A 21702-nucleotide genomic window follows, 5' to 3' on the forward strand; every position below is an offset into this window, starting at 1 on the left:
CTTGGATTCTAGACCAGGTTGATATAATAGCTATGCTGGGAGGTAGCTCAAATTCAATTCCCAATATTTGTAGTACAGACTTGGAACCAACATGCTTTAGTACCTTTTTAAGGATGTATGCCAAATTTCAATTTAAGTATTAAATATCTTTGCATTATGCAGTCTTACTATGTACAAAAACTTTCTTCTAACAATTAAACAAATTCATCTTATTAAAGGACTCCTTAATTATGAAATAAAAGAAATGCTGAGATAAAATAGAAAGTTGTGGTTGTGAGAGCAACATTTTGAAGAGTCTTTATTAGATCCCAGCTCTTAGACTGTTCTAACAGAAACTCTCTGGGTTTGGGTCCTGTGACTACACTTGATTTTAGAGTCTTCCCTTACAGGTGTCATGGCCCACTCCAACCATTCCAGCACCTCCTTCTTTCTGACTGGCCTCCCAGGCCTCGAGGCTGTGTATGTCTGGCTCTCCATTCCTCTCTGCATCATGTACATTGCCTCTCTGGCAGGGAATGGCCTGATCCTGTGGGTTGTAAAGTCAGAGTCCTCCCTGCACCAGCCTATGTACTACTTTCTATCCATGCTAGCAGTGACAGACCTGGGTCTGTCTGCCTCCACACTGCCCACCATGCTCACAATCTACATAATGGGTGTCAGGGAGGTGGCATTAGACATGTGCCTTGCCCAGCTCTTCTTCATCCATACTTTCTCCATCATGGAGTCCTCTGTGCTGCTGACCATGGCCTTTGATCGTTTTGTGGCCATCAGTAGTCCCCTACGCTATGGCACCATCCTCACTAACCCTCGGATTGCCAGCTTGGGCCTGGCCATTGTGGTTCGAAGCATTGGTCTCCACATCCCTGCCCCCATCATGCTGAAGAAGCTGCCTTACTGCCAGAAGCGCCAGCTTTCCCACTCGTACTGCCTGCATCCAGATGTTATGAAACTGGCCTGCACAGACACCCACATCAACAGTGCCTATGGCCTCTTTGTGGTTCTGTCCACCCTGGGTGTGGACTCTGTGCTCATTGTCTCTCCTACGGGCTAATCCTCCACACGGTGCTTTCAATTGCCTCCAAGACAGAGCGCCTCAAGGCCCTCAACACCTGTGTCTCCCACATCTGTTCTGTACTGCTGTTCTACACACCTATGATTGGCCTGTCCATGATCCACCGATTTGGCAAGTGGGCTTCCCCATGCAGCCGTGTTTTGCTCTCTTATCTTCACTTTCTCACCCCTCCAGTGCTCAACCCGGTTGTATACACTATAAAGACTAAGCAGATCCGGTTGAGGATTCTACGCATCTTCCGGTCTGGTGGAGCAAGCATTGGAGATACCCAGGGTCACTAAGTCTTCTCCTGTGGTGGTAAAAATATGGAGCTACAGTTTCTATTCTGCATATTAATTATGACTGATAAGCTAGACAATGTTGTAACTGAACATGTGAATGAATACAATTTATTTTTACTGGAGTTTAAAGAAGTAAATGTCAAATAGGATACTGTTCAGGTTTGTGATTTATTGATACAGAAGCATTTTGAAAATAGATAATCAGATGTAATTTTTATAGGCACAATTATTTGTCTCTTCAGTGTACATCCCTAGCCATAAATGCATCATTTTAATGTATTAGAAAATTGGTTAGTACTTGCTTAATGAAAGATTGAATGGATGAATAGGTAATGTGTCTGAGATTATTGAATAGGTAATGTGTCTGAGATTATTTGTTAAATGTACAACCATTCAAGATTCAATGCTAGGTGAATGCAAGTAAAGCTATGAACACATATATGGTTTTACTATTTTTTCTCTTGTTCAATAGAAATTTCAAAGGTGCTATAACTACTCAGTTAAGCTGTTTGTTGTGTCACAGTTAGCAAAACAGTTTTTTCTTTTTTATTATTAAGAAATTTTCTATTAACTTTACATACCAACCACAGATCCACTCCTCTTCCCATCCCCAGCCTTCCCCCCCCAACCCACTCTTATCCTTACATTTCCCAAGTCAAGGTCTCCCATGGGGAGTCAGCAGAGCCTGGTACACTCAGCTGAGGCAGGTCCAAGACCCTCCTCCTTGCACTAAGGCTGTGCAAAGTGTCACAACCTAGGCACTGGACTCCAAAAAGCCAGCCCATGCACCAGAGACAGATCCTGATCCCTCTGCCTGGGGCCCCCCAAACAGTTCAAGCTAAACAACAGTCTCCCATATCCAGAGAGCCAAGTCTAGTCCTATGAGGGCTACACAGCTATTAGTTCACAGTCCATGGGTTTCCATGACTAGTGTGGCTGGTCATCTCTGCACGTGTTCCCATCATGATCTCTATATCCCCTGCCCACAGAATCCCTCCTCTCTCTCATCAATTGGATTCCTGGAGCTCAGCCTGGCACCTTGCCATGGATCTCTGCTTCTGCTTCCATAAGTCACTGGATGAAGGCTCTATATGACAGTTAGGGTATTCACTAGTCCGGTCACCAGAGTAGACTGGTCCAGGCACCCTCTCAAGCAAAAGAGTTTTTTAAAGGGTATAAGAGTAGAAACAGTTTCAGTCAAGTCTCCTTAGATGTAATCTTAAAGAATCTCAGCAGTCTTGAGCCTAATCAATTGTGCAGTAGATAGCTTGAGAGTCAAATACATGAGAGCTGGTACAGGGGTACAAATATGATGTGGTGCTTACTTCATGTGTATACTTCACTTTCTGAATTTCTCTTTATACCCAATTATGAAGAGAATGTAAAGGGCTTGCAACATAGAGCTTAAGCAGTAATCTGACAACAGAGGAAAATAGTGTCATTAAAAAGTGAGTTATAGAAAAAATAAAAGAATCAGAAGAATGAGGACTGAATGTCCTTTTGGTATTTGTTCATGATCTGAAATATCAGTGGATATGCTACCAAAAATGTATGTTTTATAGTTTCAGGTGATAATGATAAAATAGCCTAATAATGTATTTGTGCATATTTTAGAAATATATTGTTATTTAAACAGAACATGTTTGTTTATTACATCAAGTAATTTTCCTATATGTTAAAGGCATAATAGTACTATGTAAATGCAGCAGTACATTTATTTGAAATATGCATGTTGCTCAGTTACATTTTCATCATTTTGATTTAATAACAATAATTATGGGATACACTATGATGTTAAAATATATGTATGGAATGATGAATGGTAAAAGAAGATATTTAGCACATTCATTTCTTAAACAGTTATATTTCTCCTGGAGAAAGCATTCCAAATACTCTCTTCTAGTATTTTTCAAATCAAAACTCACTATTGTTGACTAGATTTATCCTGCTGAGACATTTGAGCTACAGTCCTTGTCCAACTGTAACAATGATCCCATGGAGAAATTTCTTCACTCCTTCCTGCTTTTATACTTTCTGCAACTTAACTACTCTAATCTCAACTTCTATGAAAACCATCTTTAAGTCATATCGGAATTTTTTTTCTGATTTACATAAATGGGAATTGGTAACTGTTGGTTAAATCAGCCTGTGGCAGTCATGCCAGTGGAGAAGCATGCTGATCGGAAGAATCACAAGCTATGGTTACCTTTTTAGAGCTTTATTAGGAGAGAGGAGGGGGGAGAGAGAGAGGGAGAGAGAGAGGACAGACAGAAGGAAAGAGAGCAGAAAGAGAAGGGGGAAAAAGGATGCACAGAGAGCATGCTCGCTTTTTAGGCTGGGATGCCGTCTGTAATTAAGGACAGAATCCTTACAGTAACACATTTTATTGGTAGTGTAATGACGGTGGGAAGGATGACCAGTTCATTCTATACTTGTTTTGTGACACATGATATGTCATGGTAAGGCTCAGAAAAAAAAAAAAATCATCATAGTCTTATTACTTATTACTTGCTAGGGTATACATAAAAACTAAAATGACTGTTTGTGTCTTATTGTCAAAAAATGAAGTAGTCCAAGAGTACAATGCAACAAATTCAATATTATGAGACAATGGGAGCAGGAAAGGGGAGGAGGGCTGACAGAGGCATGTGTGTTTGGGGTGGTATCCATAATGTGATGATATATATATATAATCTGCCTTAATAAAACCCACTGTTTTGATGCTAACTGAAATAATATAAAACACAAAAGATTGGCTGACTTAGAGTTACAAAGAAGAAATTTGATTTCCAGTCAACTCATAGAGAATCACGAAGGGTAATGAAGTTGTCAATTAACAGATAATACATGTCAGTTTAAAATGTTTTCCATTATTTTAAATGCAGTGGCAATCATCGTGAACTTTGCCATGGGCTTTTACTCAGAAGCCATTCGTGGAATTGTCTCTTCCTGTCTTAGGACCTCCTAAATAACCAGATAAAAAATGGTTTACAAACAACACAGAAAGATTCTTAAGAAATATGTTTTCTGAGTGGGAAGTGGGAAGATGCCAGATGTGATAACAACATTCACAGTTCAGCATTTGCTATAATTGTGACTGAAATCACATAAGAGGAATGGGAACATTCATGGATGTCCCAGTATATATATATGTATGTATGTATGTATGTATGTATGTATATATATATATGTGTGTGTGTGTGTGTGTGTGTGTGTGCGCGCGTGTGTGTGTGCGTGTGTGTGTGTGTGTGTTATTCATTATTATTAAACGTTGAAATGGAAGGTGGAGAGGTGAGACTCATGAGAGTTATGCACTGATATCTAGAGTTATTTGGAACACATGCAGCCTGGAGAGTGTCATTCTATTGTTTAAGTTATACATATACAATTCCACTCCTCGGATTCTTCAAGTAGAGCAAATGCCCATGCCATAGAACTTAAGATATTTCTCTGCTGATATGCTACTGCAAAAAGGTCTTCAGGTTTTCAACACTGAAATTAAATTTATTCAAATTGGTACATATGCAGTTATCAATTTTTGCTGTTAAGGTGGGACAATTTGATGTTTTGTTATATGAATACACTGGATAAGTTTATAAGCTGTTGAAACAAATCTACTGAAACATTTATCATTTCTCCAAGTTGAAGATACCTCAAACCCTGTTGTTGAGATTTGTGAAGCATATGGTATTTTGTTGTTATCTTTATATACCCTGATACAAACAGCATAGCAGAACTTCTTTTTTTTGAAGATTTAATTAGTTTTATTTTGTGTACATGAGTGCTTAATCTACATGTATATCCATGCACCTCATGTATGAAGTGTTCATAGAGGTAAGAAATGGGTGTTGGATCCTAGTGAGATTCTGTCTAATTTTTTTCTTTTTCTTTTTTTTTTTGGTTTTTTTGTTGTTGTTTTCTTTTCTTTTCTTTTCTTTTTAAAGACAGGGTTTCTCTGTGTAGTTTTGAAGCCTGTCCTGGATCTTACTCTGTAGACCAGGCTGGTCTCCAACTCACAGAGATCTGTCTGGCTCTGCCTCCTAAGTGCTGGGATTAAAGGTGTGTGCCACCACTACCAGGCCTATCTTTCTAATTTTTTGATAAATAGATAAAGTAACAATAAGAAAGAAAATTGACTGATGGGATGTAGAACTGATTATCTTATGTAATTGTTTAGGGAGAAATGTTGAAATTATATTTGCATCTCAAAAATGTAAAAAGTAAAAGAAAACTAAGGAGAATTGTCAACTCAGTTTTTCAGGTTTTATTATTCACAATGGAAAGATAATTTCAAGGATCCTTTCATATTGGAATATAGTAATATGTTTTTAACGGAAGTATTTTTGTACTCTTTAATATGGTTTATCTATGATTAAAATGGAGAAGACAAAACAATTATTTTATTTCAAATATATGTTGTGATCACACCTGGCATCTTCCCACTCAGAAAACATATTTCTTAAGAATCTTTCTGTGTTGTTTGTAAACCATTTTTTATCTGATTGCCTTCAAGAAAATCTGCAGGAGAGATGCTGATCACCTTTACTAGATTTAAATGAATAACAATTGCTAATTCCCACAAATGCCTTAATTCCACCATAAATGTTACCAGATGTCTTCTTTTCAGTATATATATATAGAGAAGCTTAGTCATAGATCAACCAATAAAGATTAAAATTGGATTAAAATGTAACTGATTTATTGCAATTCCAAAGACTTTTCACACTGTTGTGTTTAAGAAAGTTCATTTTAGTAATTAGTAGAGAAATTTAATTGACATACACTAAGAAATAAATAAAAACAAATGTAAATTTAATGAATTACATTTTATTATTTTATAATTGGAGTGCAATAAGCGACTAGAGGTACCTTTGAAAAATCTGGAATTTATGTTTAAATTTGGTATTTTGTGTTTACAAGTTGAAATCAAGAATTTACTATAAAAGCACATAGTCAAGGCCTAAAAAAGCATGCCCCTACTTGATCTAATAAAACTTGAAAAGATTAATGAGTAATGGTTTCAATGGACTCAACAAATATATATTAAGTACATTGTTTCAGGTTAGGTTATTCAGTTATAATCCCTGAGAAATACTTGTGAGAATCAGTGTTTCCATATGGTACTTTATTTTATTTATTTATTTATTTATTTATTTATTTATTTATTTATTTTTGGTTTTTCGAGACAGGGTTTCTCTGTGTAGCTTTGCGCCTTTCCTGGGACTCACTTAGTAGCCCAGGCTGGCCTCGAACTCACAGACATCCGCCTGACTCTGCCTCCCAAGTGCTGGGATTAAAGGCGTGCGCCACCACCGCCCGGCGGTACTTTATTTTTATTTATGTGTATGCACGTGTTTCTGTGCATTTCAGTGGCTATACATATAGGCCAGAGAAGAGGGTCAAATCACCTGGAACTTCAGTTACTGGCACTGTGAGCCACCCAACATATGTACTGGGAACCAAACTCAGGTACTCTACAAGTGCAGCAAGCACTTCAACTGCTGAGCCATCACAGCAGGCTTAATATTATTTCATTCCTATGGGCTAGCTAGCTTTTACAGTGTTGAAAGGTGCTATGCACTCTACCACAGAAGTATAATATCAACATCCTTGCCCTACTGTGAAACCTGGATCTACAGTAATGACAGATCTGATAAGACATGCACACTTGCTCATACAAACCCTCTTCTTTCTCGCCAACTGGACTCCTGGAGCTCCACCTGGGGCCTGGCCGAGGATCCTTGCATTCAGTTCCCTCAGTCATTGGATGGGATTTCTAGCATGACAGCTAGGGTGTTTGGCTATCCTATCACCAGATTAGGTCAGTAATGACAGGTCTGACAAGACATGCACACTCATGCAATTATGAACAAACATCATGGGGGGTAAATAAGCACATTCTGACTGCATTTAATAATCATATTCTACAAGATGTAACCTATAGCTGGCACTCTTATTGAGCCAACAACCTATGTCTAGACAGGTCATAGTTCCTAGGGAAGAACCTATTACTATTATTCTGCTACATGAACAGAATACTGAACCAATTGCTAAGGACTTACCATTATACCTATAGACGAGTTCATCTCTCAATAACCATCAGAGAGGCTTCTATTTGCAGTCAATAACTAACACTTTGACTCACAACTAGCTAAGGTGCAGAAAATAAGAGACTTGAGAATGTTCATCCCTAAATAGAACATCAATGATGTAGCCTCTCCTCTCAAGACTCAGGTGATGGATGAGCACAATGAAACAATGTTTTTTGAACCCAGCCAAGCAGCTGCCTATATGAACTTATATCATAATGCTTGTCCCAGCAAACACAAGGTCTGTGAAAGCTCAAGGCAGACCAGATCTCTGTATGGGGTTGGAAATGGGCACTAGTCCCACCCCTAACTGAGGAGCTGTTGGTAAGTGATAGCAGTCAAGAGAGAGGAGGAGTCAGTTTTCTCTAATAGTGTATCCCTTGGCAAGATCAGAGTCCAGTGAGAGGCCACACAGTGTTTGGACTGCACAAACGGGTCTTGATGGATGTTAAAAATAAAGGACACAAACTTAGAAGGTTATAGAAGGAAAGTGGATCTGGGAAGAATTTAGTGAGGAGGGTAAATAAAATAAAAATATATACAAAATTCTCAGATCACTAATTATTAAAAATAAATAACCTACTTAGCTAAAGTAGATAACCCTGTATCATGTGTCATGAGACATTACACTTCTTTTCAAAGATACTTTAGTTAGATTTAGGGTCAGCACAGTTCAACCTTCATTATTTTTCTAAAAGAAGAATATGGGTTCAATTCGATTTCCTAACCAATAACGTTATCAGACATTTATTTTACTTTTTTATTACTTGAGATTTTCATAGAAACATAATTTGCATTGATCAAATCTACCTCCTATTTATTCCCCACTGAGTTTAGCCCCCAACTTCATGTGCTCATCTTTGAAGCCCCCTGAATCCACTTAGACTTTCGTGAGTGCATGGGGTAGTACTATCAAATTGGAGCATGAGTAACTTCTCTTGGATTGAGTCCCTGAAAAAGCTGACACTCCCTCTTTCAGCAACCATTGCTGGCAATAGCTCCTGAGATTGTTTTAAGATGTCAAAAGCTCTTCCCAGATCCATGCTGGGATTTTGGCTGGCTTGACTGTGTGCAGGTCTTGTGTATGCAGTCACAGCTGCTGTGAGGTCATGCGTGTAGTGACTTTGTCTTCCAGCAGGCAGTTTTCCCATAGACGATTACTACCTCTGGTTCTTACAATCTTACCACACCCTCTTCCATGATGATTCTTGAGTTTGGGTGGAGGGTTTGTCCCCTCTACTGTCTTTCTTTTTCTGTACATTGATCAATTGTAAGTCTCTATTTAATTGCCATCTGTCTACTGTAAGAAGAAACTTCTCCAATAGCAAGTAAGAGATGCACTAATCAATGTATATAAAGATAAAAATTTGTGGTGGATAACTTAATATTTTGTTTATTAAGCAGTAATAGAGTATTGAATTCTCCCCTAGGATCATTACCACCCTGACCTAGTTAACCACCACTTTTGACTCCAGTTGATGGTACCTGGCATGAGTTCTGTCTTTTATAGTGGGCACTCTGAAACTTGTGGGTTACTCCCACAGAGTTAATTGTAGTGCTATGCTTATCTTGCAAGGGTAGTTGTGAGTATAGATAACAGATTTTACAGCTGGGTGAGACTGTTGATTACTTTCTCCTCTAATAGCATGCAAAGAACCTTCCAGTACCACGATAGCCATGTGGGATGTATCTAGATTCTATGTATATAAGAAAACATGGCTGGATTGGAGAGATGGTTCATGGGGCTATAGAGATGGCTCAAGGGTTAAGAGCACTCTCAGCTCTTACATAGGTCCTGAGTTCAAATCCCAGCAACTACATTGTGGCCCACAACTATCTATAATGAGATCTGGTGCAGTCTTCTGACATTCAAGAATATATGCAGGCAGAACCCTGTATGCATAGTAAATAAATAAATATTAAAAATAGAAAACATTGTGATTTTTCTTTTGAATTTTTATTTCCTTTAACATAAGGGTTTACACTTTTCTACAGATTTCAAAAGATGAAAAAATGTTTTTATACAATTTAGTATAACTTCATAAAAAGTTATATACAAATGTGCATACATAATAATAATTAAAGAAGGGTCATAAATTTTAGATAGAATGGGGAAAACACAGGGGGAGTTGGATGGATATAATGAACTATATCACTCATATAAGAAATTCTCAAAATATTAAATTAATAAAAACAACTTCTGCAAAGGGCCTGTGAGATGAGTCAGCAGTTAAGACTGTTTGCCACTCTTGCAAAGAACCAAAGTTTAAATCCCATGTTGTGAAACTCACTATTATCTGTAACTTCATTTCCAGGGTATCCAAGGCCCTCTTCTGGCCTCCATGGGCACCCAAACATATGTGGTAAATGAACAGAGAGAGACACAAGCAGACATAAATAAAAAAAAGAAAAATTTCTAAGTTTAGATTCAACTAGAACATCAGCATATTACATACTAGACACTGTGGCTTGATCTCGTACAGGTATTGCTTAGACAACTACAGTTTCTATGAGTTGATGAGTGCAGTGGTCCTATCATTGTACACTAGACATTGGTCCTCCTTGATCTCTGGCTCTTCTATTTTTCCATTGTATTTTTAGTTATAGTCCCCGAGACATGGTGAAGGGTATGATAAAGATGTCCCATTTGTGGTTGAGCACTCCAGAACCACTTAGTTCTTTGTACTTTGACAAGTTATGAATTTATGTGGAGTAGGAAGGTAAGTAGGGGTGAATTCAATTAATTTAGAAGGTAAGGGGAGGATATCAGGATAATTATAATCAAAATTCATTTGATGAAATGATCAAAGAATTAATAAAATATATAAAGAATATATAAGATTAAAATAGCTAATATTTATAGTAAGTGAAGTAAATGGAGAAACCAAAAATCATTTTTCATAAAATAATAAACTTGACAAATGTTCTGCTCTCATTACTTTTATTTAATATAGTGCTTGAATTCTTCATTGGAGCAATAAGGGAAGAAAATGAAAGATATTAAGTGAACATATGAATTACAACAATGACCAGCATGGTACAACTACCCTAAAAGTGTCATAAAATGCCATAGTTGCAATCTTTCCTTGGTGACAATCAACAACTTTTTAATTGGATTTGGCAAGAAGAAAATCTTTTCTGGTACTGGAAATCCAAACAATTATCTGAGGCTTGTAAGGTCCTGGGTCCTAGAGGAGAAGTTATAGCCAACACTCTATTAAACTAGCATAATTCCTAACCTCATTCTAAATGTTTGTGCTTCTACCCATAGTTCAGTGTAGCTTTTGTCACAAAGAATCTTCTCTGCAACAGATAGAAACCATTACAGAAAATCACAACCAATCAAAAAGCAGAATATAAGTGGTTGTGGGTGCCTAGTCCCAGTTGATCCATTCATAATGCAACTCTTCTTCCCAAGGCTCAGGAAATATTGAGGGAGATAGATTTTAAGAGCCACAGGAACAGAATTTTGACTGTGAGAGCACATCTAGAAATGTCATGGAAACTATACCCATGAAGTCTCAATAATGTGGCTGCCTGAACAAGATCTGAACAAGGACAACACAAACAGACCTGTGAATATGGAAGGGGATACATCTCATGGGGCACCAAGCCTAGACAAAAACCTGCAGGAAACTAAAGAATGCTGAGAATGGGAGAAAATAGCTTGCCCAGGAAACAGACCCACAATTCAAGAGTCAATATCAAGTGGTCTACCCAGAAATTATTAAGACTGAGCAAGGTATATTTATATATTTAGGGATACACATACATGTGTGTGTGTGTGTGTGTGTGTGTGTGTGTGTGTGTGTGTGTATGAATGACAACATATAAGAAAAAGAGGCCAGAATATAGGATTAAATAAGGTACAGGTTACATGGGAGTGGTTGAAGGGAGGAAATGAAAGAAAGAAAATGAAGTAATTATTTATATATATGCATAATTATATATATATATATAATTAAAATAAATGACATATATTTGTTACAAAAATATTTTTATTTTTTGAGATCATAATATAATTACATCATTTCCCCCTCTGCTTTTCTTCTTCAAAACCCTTACATAATCCATTCTTGCTCTCTTTCATATTCAAGGACTCATTTTCATTTACTGTTTTTTACATACGTATATTCATATGTAACAAAATATGTATTTGTAATGCATTAATAAATGTAATTAAAATGAAAAATGATTCAGTGAATTTATCATATGGCATCTAACTCTAAATTCAACTAATCATAATATATGCCGAAAACATGGCCTCTCCTTTGTTATTTAATTATGTCAATGGCTCAATTTCAGAAAACTTCAGTTGTGAAAAGAGGAAAACATTTGAAGCTCATAGAAAGGACTTCAATAAATAGTAGACAAATTCTCTAATTTTCTAGATGGAATACACGTACTGTTCTTTTTTAAAAAATGATCATTTAAAATTCACATTGAAAAGCAATACCCAATTTTCCAGGGAAATAAATTAAATTATTTATACAATATATAATATGCTCTCTAGACTTTTTATCTAGACTTAACAGATTTTTTTTCTTTACACAGTGAGGCAATAATTTTGATTCATTATTTATTTCTTTTTTATGTCTTTTCTTGTATTTAGTTGAGAATTATAAAGAAATTTAGTATTATATGTCTTACATCTCTTTAAAGAAACTAGTGATACTTTGTAATTTTTAACACACTCATCACACTTTCAACTAGTAGTATTCTCTTCGAGGAACTATATATACCTTTAGTAGCCTCTCACAAGTTGTACCCCATCCTTTACAATATTGTTACTTTTCACTTCTATCATTCATATGGTAACATATATTATTTTAGTCTGAATACTTCTTTGACACACTAGGTATATGTTAAATATTTGAAACAAAATGGATGCTTTAGCTTTATTCTTTTCTGGTATATTCTTTCTTCACATATACTTAAGTCTTTTATTTCCTTAAATTTCCATATTTCATACGAATTGTGTTTAACTTTTCTATACAACACAACATACCTCCTTCAAATGTTCTTATTTCAAGTAAGTTCATGTTGTCTATATTTACTGACTTACCAGACATTGAAGTAGCAATTCGCAGGCTAACTTTACTTCTCTGGTGAAAGGAAGAGACATGATCAATTTTGAATTTTTTCACAAAGATTGAAGTAGTATAAAATGCTTTAAAAATTTCAGACTACAAAAGACCTAGAAAGATCATACTTGAGCACAATGAAGGACATATATTGTTCATTCACTGGCTTGATCTCGAACAGCTATTGTGCTGGTTGCCACAAATGCTATGAATTATTCTGAAGTAAGGACTGCAGTGACAGTATTCAAACTTCTACATATGAAATATAAAGTGAAATCATTGTATTTATTTTTCCTTGAAGTTTCTCACTAGGTATAGAGACAGTATATTAAATATATATAAATCTACAGACAGAGAAATTGACAGGAAGCTATATTATGATGGGTAATATATACAAAATCTGAAGCAGAACTGTGTAAAGTGAAGATAATGAATGAAAAAATATTAAACATGGTTTACATAAAATTGAAATAGAATACTAATACAAATATTGCACCACATCATAAATCCCTTCTATTAAAAATAACAAAAAATAGAAATAGCATTTTACAATGGAATCATAGCAAAAATTAAAGCCCCATTATTTCATGAGGCATATTTTTCCATCACAAATGTTATTTAAATAATTTAGTACTCAGTAATTTTCAAGTGTGAGAAGAGGCTCAGCACTCGGTCCCGAATCTGTTTTGTCTTGATACCATACACCAAGGGATTGACTGTGGGAGGCACTAGAAGGTACAGGCAGGACAAGATGATGTGCACACTTGGAGGCACATTCTTGCCAATGCGATGAGTTAGGAAGCTAAACAGTGCGGGTGTATAGAAGGCAAGAATGGTGCACACATGGGCAGCACAGGTGCCCAGGGCTTTAGAGCGGGCTCTCTGGGAAGAAAGTCTGAACACTGCCTGGAGAATTTTTACATAGGATGTGGCTATCAGCCATAGATCCAATAGTATCACCGAAAGGGCCACTGAGATTCCATATGCTCTGTTAACGAGAGTGTTGGCACTGGCTAATTTCACCACAGCCATATGCTCACAGTAGGCATGATTGATAATATAGCTTGTGTAGTAGGGCAGCCTCTTAATGAGAAGAGGACAAGGCAAAACCATGAACAGAGCTCGGCTCAAGCCAACAAAGCCCAGTTTAATAACCATAGATGTTGTAAGAATGGTTGAATAATGTAGTGGGATGCAAATGGCCACAAAACGATCAAAAGCCATGGCTACCAGGATGGCTGACTCAAAAATACACAGTGTGTGGATAAAGTACATTTGAGTTAGACAGACATCAAACTCAATCCAGTGTTCATTAAACCAGAAAATACCAAGCATTTTCAGGGCTGCAGAACAGGTAAGTAATATATCATTCATTGCCAGCATGCAAAGGAAGAAATACATAGGTTGGTGGAGGCTTGGTTCTAGTTTGACAGTAGCAATGATTATGCTGTTCCCCAGCAAGGTGAGGACAAACAGGAAACAGACAGGAATGCTGATGAAGCAATGAAAATTTTCTAAGCCAGGAATACCAACCAGGTAGAAAAATGAAATGTAGTGATGTGTTGTATTGTTTACCATGTTATAACTGGGAATATTTCAAGTTTAGTAAATAATAACTAGGATAATCTCCAAAATGCAGAGATCGATTGCAAAGCATTTCTTTCAAGGATCTTATGTTTGGAATCTAGAACTGCAAACCTAGATCTCCATAATTCTAGAAAGGCTCAGGTAAACTAACCCATCCTATGGAGCGTCAGCAACTTTATCTGCAAAAGAAAATATTAAAATTAATTACATACGTTAGTTATTGATTTTATCATTTGATATTTAATTAAATCTTACTGCAAGTTTTCCATTTTTTATGGAAAGTGAAGTTAATAAAATAAATATAATTGTGTTTAAGCTAATGATTTTTGAGAGACTGTAATAAAATATGGAGACATAAACAAAACATGCAAATGCTACAATTAGAAAATATTTTGATATGTCATTCTTTAAAATGCTGCTTTTAGTCTTTGCTACCATAACTAAATATGTGAGCATTCAAATAAGGTATAATAAGATAAAGAACATCATAGACAGTAGATAATTTAACATCCATCAAAGTCAAACTTATACATATTTCTTATTTTAAGTGTAAAAATACATATTTAAATATCTTCTTAACTTTTTTATTTTAGCATTGAACAGCCATTCATTTGGTAAAACTTAAATAGTTCCCATGTATAGACTGGATCTCACTAGGTCTTAGGATCCAATGCCCATTTCTTACCTCTGTGAACACTTTATACATGAGACCATGGATATACATGTAGGTTAAACACTCTTATACACAAAGTAAAACTAATTAAATTTTCAAAAAAAAAAATGTTCTGCTATGCTGTTTGTATCCAGGTATATAAAGATAACAACAAGGTACCATATGCTTCACAAATCTCAGCAACAGGATTTGGTAAAATTTAAATAGTTCCCATGCATAGATGTGATTTATTTTAAGAGACAGATATATTAAAGAAACAGAAAAAAGAGAAGCAAAATCAGATTGGTCATGCTAAGGTTGCACTCTTCCATAGGAAAAGGAGGAATAGGAAGAAGAGGAGGTGGAGTATGATCAATAGGATTGTTGATAATTAGCTACCATAAGGACAACAGGCTGCCTTTCCTTTGTAATAGCTAACACATGGCATATCTATGTCATACAAATAAAAACTTTTCTGTTCGGGAAATTTTACTATTTCTACTGACTTACTTGGTGGAAATGTGAGCTATCAATGGGTTCGAGTTTCATTTTGGTGACTTGGAAGTTTAGCAGAGATAGCTCAAGCTTGGTTTTTAATATGTTCAGGGAAAGAGATTACTCTAAAATTATGGTCTTCTATGACTATTACTAAACAAGATTAACCTCTTATAGACAATCAAACATACAACTGACAATTTGAATATAACAGGGCTTTATTTTAAACACAGTTGTGACCATGAGAGGCAAATTAGCACACCTTGATTTTTTTCTCATAGTTTAGTGAAGACATCTTACTGATATAAATAATATAATTGTTCTTGCTAAATATGTGCAATAATTATAAGCTTATCACTATGTTTCCTATAAGTTTATCTCCATGACAAAAACATGTATATTCTGTTTCAAGAGAAAAGAAGCAAAGCCGTTTCCTCTATAACATCTTTTCCTAGGTTCCTAGGCATGCATATTTGCTGACATTTTATTTGGTGGCAACACTAGTCACCCAGTCATAAACATCAGATGTCTTAAAAGGGTTCTTGTCACCTGGATTCTATTAATTCTGATGTTTCACCAAGAGTTGCTAACTCTCGTCCTGTTATTTTTCCTCCTTTTCCATCCAATGTCAGTTTCATTCATTAGACTTAGAGCACAAGAAGGAACTTACAGAAAGCCAATAAACAGTCAGTCAGTTCTCAGGGGAAAACCAGAAGCTCTTAGCATATTGTTTATTTTCACAAGCATTTCAACTTTTACCTAAAGCCTAAGATGGACAGCATACTCACAGTTATTGTCCAAGCTTCCTTTTCTTCAACAACAGTCTTGGAATAGTCTTTCCAATTTGTGTCAGGAGTAACATAATAGGAAATCACCCCATAACAGAAAATAACATAATTATTTCATGAACAATGAGATATTTGGAAATAATTGCTTCATAACTAGCAAATATAACTATTCAGATACATACTAGTTATTCAAATATGTAACACATAATGCCATTTCTTTGTGTTCAGCATTCTTATCTCATTTGCCTTTATCTTCTCTATATGGGATATTGTCATATGATCTATGATACAGTGAGGATGGTGTTGCATCATGTAGGCAGCACTCTGTAAAGCCATTAGCCATGGTTCTTTTATGCTAGTCCAATGCTCAGAGGACCCCTCAGATTCACAGAGGAGATGTCCCTTGGAAAACACAGAGTCACACAGAAAATGATTAGAACAGCATGTAGCACAGAAGGGTGCAATCTCCCCATGCTCAGTCATGTTATCTAATCCTGTACATTCCACAAGTCTTGTAAGTTAAAGTGAGATAATCTTCATCCTCTATGCCTTAATTTCATTTTCATCAACATTTCTCTCAGGATGCTTTATCTGACGATTCTCTGGGGCTTTGCTATACTTTATTGTATATGAATTTTATTCAATAACTTAGAAGAATGAAATCTCATCAGTACAATAAAGAAAGATGGATGACCCTGGAAGAAACTATGTGAAATTAACCAGGCATAGAAGGCTAAACCTTAAGCTCTCGCTCATATCTGGCAGTTAGAAAGGTTGATCTCATAGAGGAGGTTAGAAGAATGGTTACCAGTCCATAGAAAGTGTAAAGGAGAAGGTGACAAGAGCTTTGTCAGTCGTTGTACTGAATCTAGTTAGATAGGAGGAGAAGCACATTCTCATGCACAATTGCCAAGTGAAATGACTAAAGTGAGAACACTGTATGACATGTTTTAACACAGTGAAAGAGAAGATTTTTAATGTTTTCACCACAAAATATACAGTGCTGGAAGAGTGGATATCTAACTCTCCTGATTTTATCGTGATTCCACGTGTAGTTCTGTTCATTGAAACCACTCAATGTACACTCAGTAAGCTTATATAGTAGTTACATAAACATATTTTAAGAAGTTTATTCTAAAGATAAGAGAATATCTTTTTACATTTTTTCATGTAAATTTAGAAATTTTGATTGTATTTAGGCCAGTGTTTAATCCCAAATTACTGTGTATTTATGATTTCACTTGAGGTCAAAATCACTGTGATTTATGTTGTTCATTTCATCTTCTACCATTATTTATGGTAGATATTTTACTGCATTATTCAAAAATTTTACAAGACTATTAGCCATACAAAGGTAATTCATATACGTGTGGATGCTGGAGATTCCCTTCACAGTGATTTTTTTATTAAGAAATTTTTCCATATCAAGATCTCCCATGGGGAGTCAGCAGAGCCTGGCACACTCAGCTGAGGCAGGTCCAAGCCCTTCCCTCATGCACCAAGGCTGTGCAAATTGTCAAATTTGCTCCAAAAAGCCCATCCATGGAAGAGGGAAGAGGGAAGGGGGGCGATCTGTGGTGGTATGTAAAGTGAATAAAAATTTAATAATAATAAAAAAGATAAAAAAGAAATTTTTTATTTATTTTACATACCAATCACAGATCCCACCTCTTCCCTCCTCCCACCCCTCCAGCCTCCCTTCCCCACCCATTCCCTCCTACATGAAGGTAAGGCCTCCCATGGGGAGTCAGCAGAGCCTAGTACATTCAGTCAGAAAAGCTATGAATCCACAAGGTAAATTAGAATCTTTCAATGGTTTCAGTTATAAATTATTAAACTAACTTCTATGGATTTGTAAATAAACTTGGTATATTATTACATGTCCAGGTTTCTGCCCACATGAAACTGGCATGAGAAATGATAGCAAAGTAGTTGGTACACTTACATTTCATTGAGAGAAAAGTTTTTTTTTTAAGTTTTAGGAAAGGGTTTATCAGACAGTAAGCATTCATAATTGTATCAACAATTATTAGTTAATATGTATATATATATATATATATATTGCATTGTCAATTCCTATTCTGATATGTGATTTGTCTTCTATTAAAATATCTGATGTTTTTCTCTGTTGTTATAAAACAATGCCAGAGAATGCAAATTTCCAATCTCAGGTATGTGATGAAACTGTGGACTAAAAATAATTATATTTTAAGGAATAGTTACATGTGTGTCCTGAAATTGAAAAACAAATGCATTTTATTCCTTACTGGAACTAAGGAAGAGAGAAAAGATAAGCGGAAGTGGAGAGGAGAGAGTGGAAGAGAACAAGAGAGATAAAGAGAGGGAAAGGGAAATGTGCACAGGAAAAATGGGATAAATGCAGAGTGTGTTGGTGTGTTAGCATGCTGTACTTCCTTGCTAATACTAGTGTTATCTGGAGAGGAGGATTCCTGTTAATGTGGAGAGTGATTGCTACCTTTCAACACAGATTTTCTGGAGACTTTATGTGAGGTTCCATCATGGAAAATGGAGCCTGTGCATATTGGAAATTTCAGTAGATTTCTTTTCAGATAGAAAACTATCCATTATCCTCAATTTAGGCTTCCTGATAGTTGAAGTCAAAACCTGTTGATAAATATATTCTGTGACTTTGTTGAAATTGATGATTTGTATTAAAAAATTTGCTACTTAAGTGAATGTTTTGTGAGATCAGAAAATGTATATTTCTATAGCTGAGTCATTTTTATATAAATTACATCTTAATTTAAAAATATTGTTTGGTGCTCTAAATAATTAAAGATTAAGGCCCTGATTCTAAGAGACTGCAAAGGATTTGAATGCAAGGCTTTGGAGAGAGGGAAGGGAAGGGGCACAATGATATAATTATAATTTTCAAAATATAAAAACAAGAACCATGGCTATAAAAATATGGGTGTAAATTTTCACCTGGTTCTCTTGATAGATTTGAAAATAGAAATTTCTCTGTTCCTTGGAAAGCCCTGCCAGTGTTAGGTGTTGGGTACTGATGAGCCTTGACACTTTGCTGTATTTTGTTTCTCTGAATGAAAATCAACAATGATGTGGATTTTTATCTGATTCTATGCCCTGATCCTTGAGAAGCAGTATTAACTTAAGTATGAATGATTTAACTTTGCACTGCTCTTTTATTTTCATGTTTGTGTAGCTATTGTCTTCAAGAATTTGAATGAGACAAGTGAATCAGATTACTCATTTTGGTACTAGAAAAAATTAGGTCATTAAGGAAAGTTTCACAACCTTCAATAGAATTAAGAATTTCCCTCTTGGGGAACATGTGAAGGTTAGCAAACAAAATCATTTAATGCTAAGACAGAATGTGAGTTCTGTCCCCAAGGCCAGCTTGGGGCCCTGTGTGTTGTCTTCTGATCTTTGCATACACTCTAGACTATGCATGTCCTCCTACCTACAAACATGCATGTACACACTCATACACACACACACACACACACACACACACACACACACACACACACACACACACTCATAAATACAGACATATGCAGAGGGTGGGATAATATGATTTATTATTTTTAAGTTACAAACTTAAATAATTTGCAAGCTATTGATGCTTATGATAGGCGATGGCTTAACAAATGGACCGTTCTCTCCAGCCTTTACTCAGATGGAGAAAGAAAGAAAAACATGCTTTTGTGGTTATTATTTAGCAAATATAGACATTTAGAATAAAAATTCAAAAACCATATAATAAATTATTTGGTGGTAACAAACAACATCAATCACAAAAAAATGAGTTCTTCTCTTTCTGATCCACATATTTTCACAGTAAATTGTACTGTGAAAAAAAATTTTCAGAAAAGCATTCCATATGCTAGGTCACTTAAGATGATCTTATTTATGGTCTTCAGCCTTTCCTCTTCATTAAACCAAAAATAATTGAGATTTCAATAGCTTCAAAGTGTGTGTGTATATATATATATATATATATATACATATATATATATATATATATATATATATATATACTTTTTTCCTAGCTCATTTGCTTCGATGTAATAAACTCTTCCAAAATTCTCTTTTATAGAACTCAACACTACACATACTCAGATCACTTTCTTCTTGCTCACTGGTGTACCAGGATTAGAAGATATCCAGATTTGGATCTCAATCCCTTTCAGCTTCATGTACCTTTTAGCTGTGTTTGGCAATGTGCTGGTTATGGCAGTGATAGTCTGGGACCGGAGCCTCCATGAACCCATGTATCTCTTCCTGGCCATGTTGACATTCAATGATGTTCTCCTCTGTACTTTCACTGTACCCCAAATGCTACTCATTTTCTGGCAGGGTCCCTTGGCTGCCACTTTCCCTGCCTGCCTCACACAAATGTTCTTTGTCCATGCTCTGTTCCTCTCTGAATCTGCTGTCTTACTGGCCATGGCTTTTGACTGCTATGTGGCTATCTGCACACCACTGCATTATACAACCTTGCTTACAGGCTCTCTCATTGTCAAGGTTGGTCTGGCTCTGATAGCTCGGAGTGTGGCTGTTGTCACTCCTGGTGTTCTTATTCTCCGCCTAGACTTCTTTCATAGCAACATTATCCACCACACATACTGTGAGAATATGGGCATCGCCAAGTTGGCCTGCAACAGCATTACCTTAAATAGCATTTATGGGCTCTCGGCAGCTCCCCTCACCACAGGGCTTGACTTTGTCTTCATTTCCTTGTCCTACTGGCTCATCTTGAAAACAGTCCTACAACTGCCATCTTCTGTCCTAGCATCAGCCTGCATTGTTTAGGGATCTCCACAGGACCTCCTCAGACAAGAACTCAAAAGAGTGTAACCCAGTCTCAAAATTGGAAGATGTGCCTGGTTACAAATTTTGACCAGTTCAGACTCTGTATCCTCCATTACTAGTAGTACTCACTAGGGTTACCTTCATAGATTCCAGGACGTTTCCAGTGCACTAGATTTCCACACACACCCCAAATGCCCCAAATTCCAAGTGTCTCTCCATGTACCCTCTCCTTCTATCACTCTTCCCACACACCTACTCCTTCCTGCTCCAATACTTGCCTGCTCCAAAATGGGGCTGGGAAATTGCTCAATGGTTTAGAGCACATGTTGCTCTTGCAGAAGACCATGATTTGATTCTCACCACCTACATGATGTTTTATAACCATATTCCAGAGAATCCAATGCCTTCTTCTGACCTTTGGAGGTACCAGAAACATACATGGTGTGTATGCATACAGGCATGCAAAATATTTATGCAAATAAAATAAAATAAATAGATCTAAAAATTATTTGAATGGTGCATATAAAATTGTTTCATAAAGTACTTTAAGTGAAAGACATGTAATGAATTATACTAGTATATTTTCATATGTGGAAGAAAAATGACAGAATTCATCATAATTATTGGTTTGGAAAAGGAGAGGAATGTGAAGAAATTAACAGAAATGGAAGCCTTGATTTCTAGACCAGATTTGATATAATAGCTATGCTGGGAGGTAGCTTTAATTCAATTTCTAATAATTGTAGTATAGACTTGGAACCAACATGCTTTAGCTCCTTTTCAAGGACATATGCCAATTTCCAAATTAAGCTTTAAATATCTTTGAATTATGCAGGCTTACTATGTACAAAAACTTT

General features: G+C 36.1%; 3 protein-coding genes across 3 annotated transcripts; 2 read left to right on the plus strand and 1 right to left on the minus strand.

Moving 5' to 3' along the window:
* The first annotated feature begins 394 nt into the window (after positions 1-394).
* Positions 395-1353, plus strand: LOC114706706 (olfactory receptor 51G2-like). Its single transcript, XM_028889196.1, is given in 2 exon segments — positions 395-1031; positions 1034-1353. Coding segments are annotated over 2 exon segments (957 nt in total).
* An 11800-nt stretch (positions 1354-13153) lies between these two features.
* On the minus strand, positions 13154-14104 carry LOC114706577 (olfactory receptor 52K1-like). The gene has a single exon (XM_028889031.1). It carries the CDS (start codon positions 14102-14104, stop codon positions 13154-13156), a length of 951 nt encoding a protein of 316 aa, XP_028744864.1.
* Positions 14105-17829: 3725 nt separating this feature from the next.
* LOC114706646 (olfactory receptor 52K1-like) lies at positions 17830-20845 on the plus strand. Its single transcript, XM_028889139.1, has 2 exons — positions 17830-17842; positions 20130-20845. Exons 1-2 carry the CDS (start codon positions 17830-17832, stop codon positions 20843-20845), a joined length of 729 nt encoding a protein of 242 aa, XP_028744972.1.
* Positions 20846-21702: the final 857 nt, after the last annotated feature.

The sequence above is a fragment of the Peromyscus leucopus genome, chromosome 1 (genome assembly GCF_004664715.2).
Source record: "Peromyscus leucopus breed LL Stock chromosome 1, UCI_PerLeu_2.1, whole genome shotgun sequence".
In the NCBI taxonomy this organism is placed as follows: Eukaryota; Metazoa; Chordata; class Mammalia; order Rodentia; family Cricetidae; genus Peromyscus; species Peromyscus leucopus.

Bases quoted from the DNA above. Each gene is read 5' to 3' on its own strand.
- LOC114706577 (XM_028889031.1), bottom strand. From the start codon at position 14,104: ATGGTAAACAATACAACACATCACTACATTTCATTTTTCTACCTGGTT.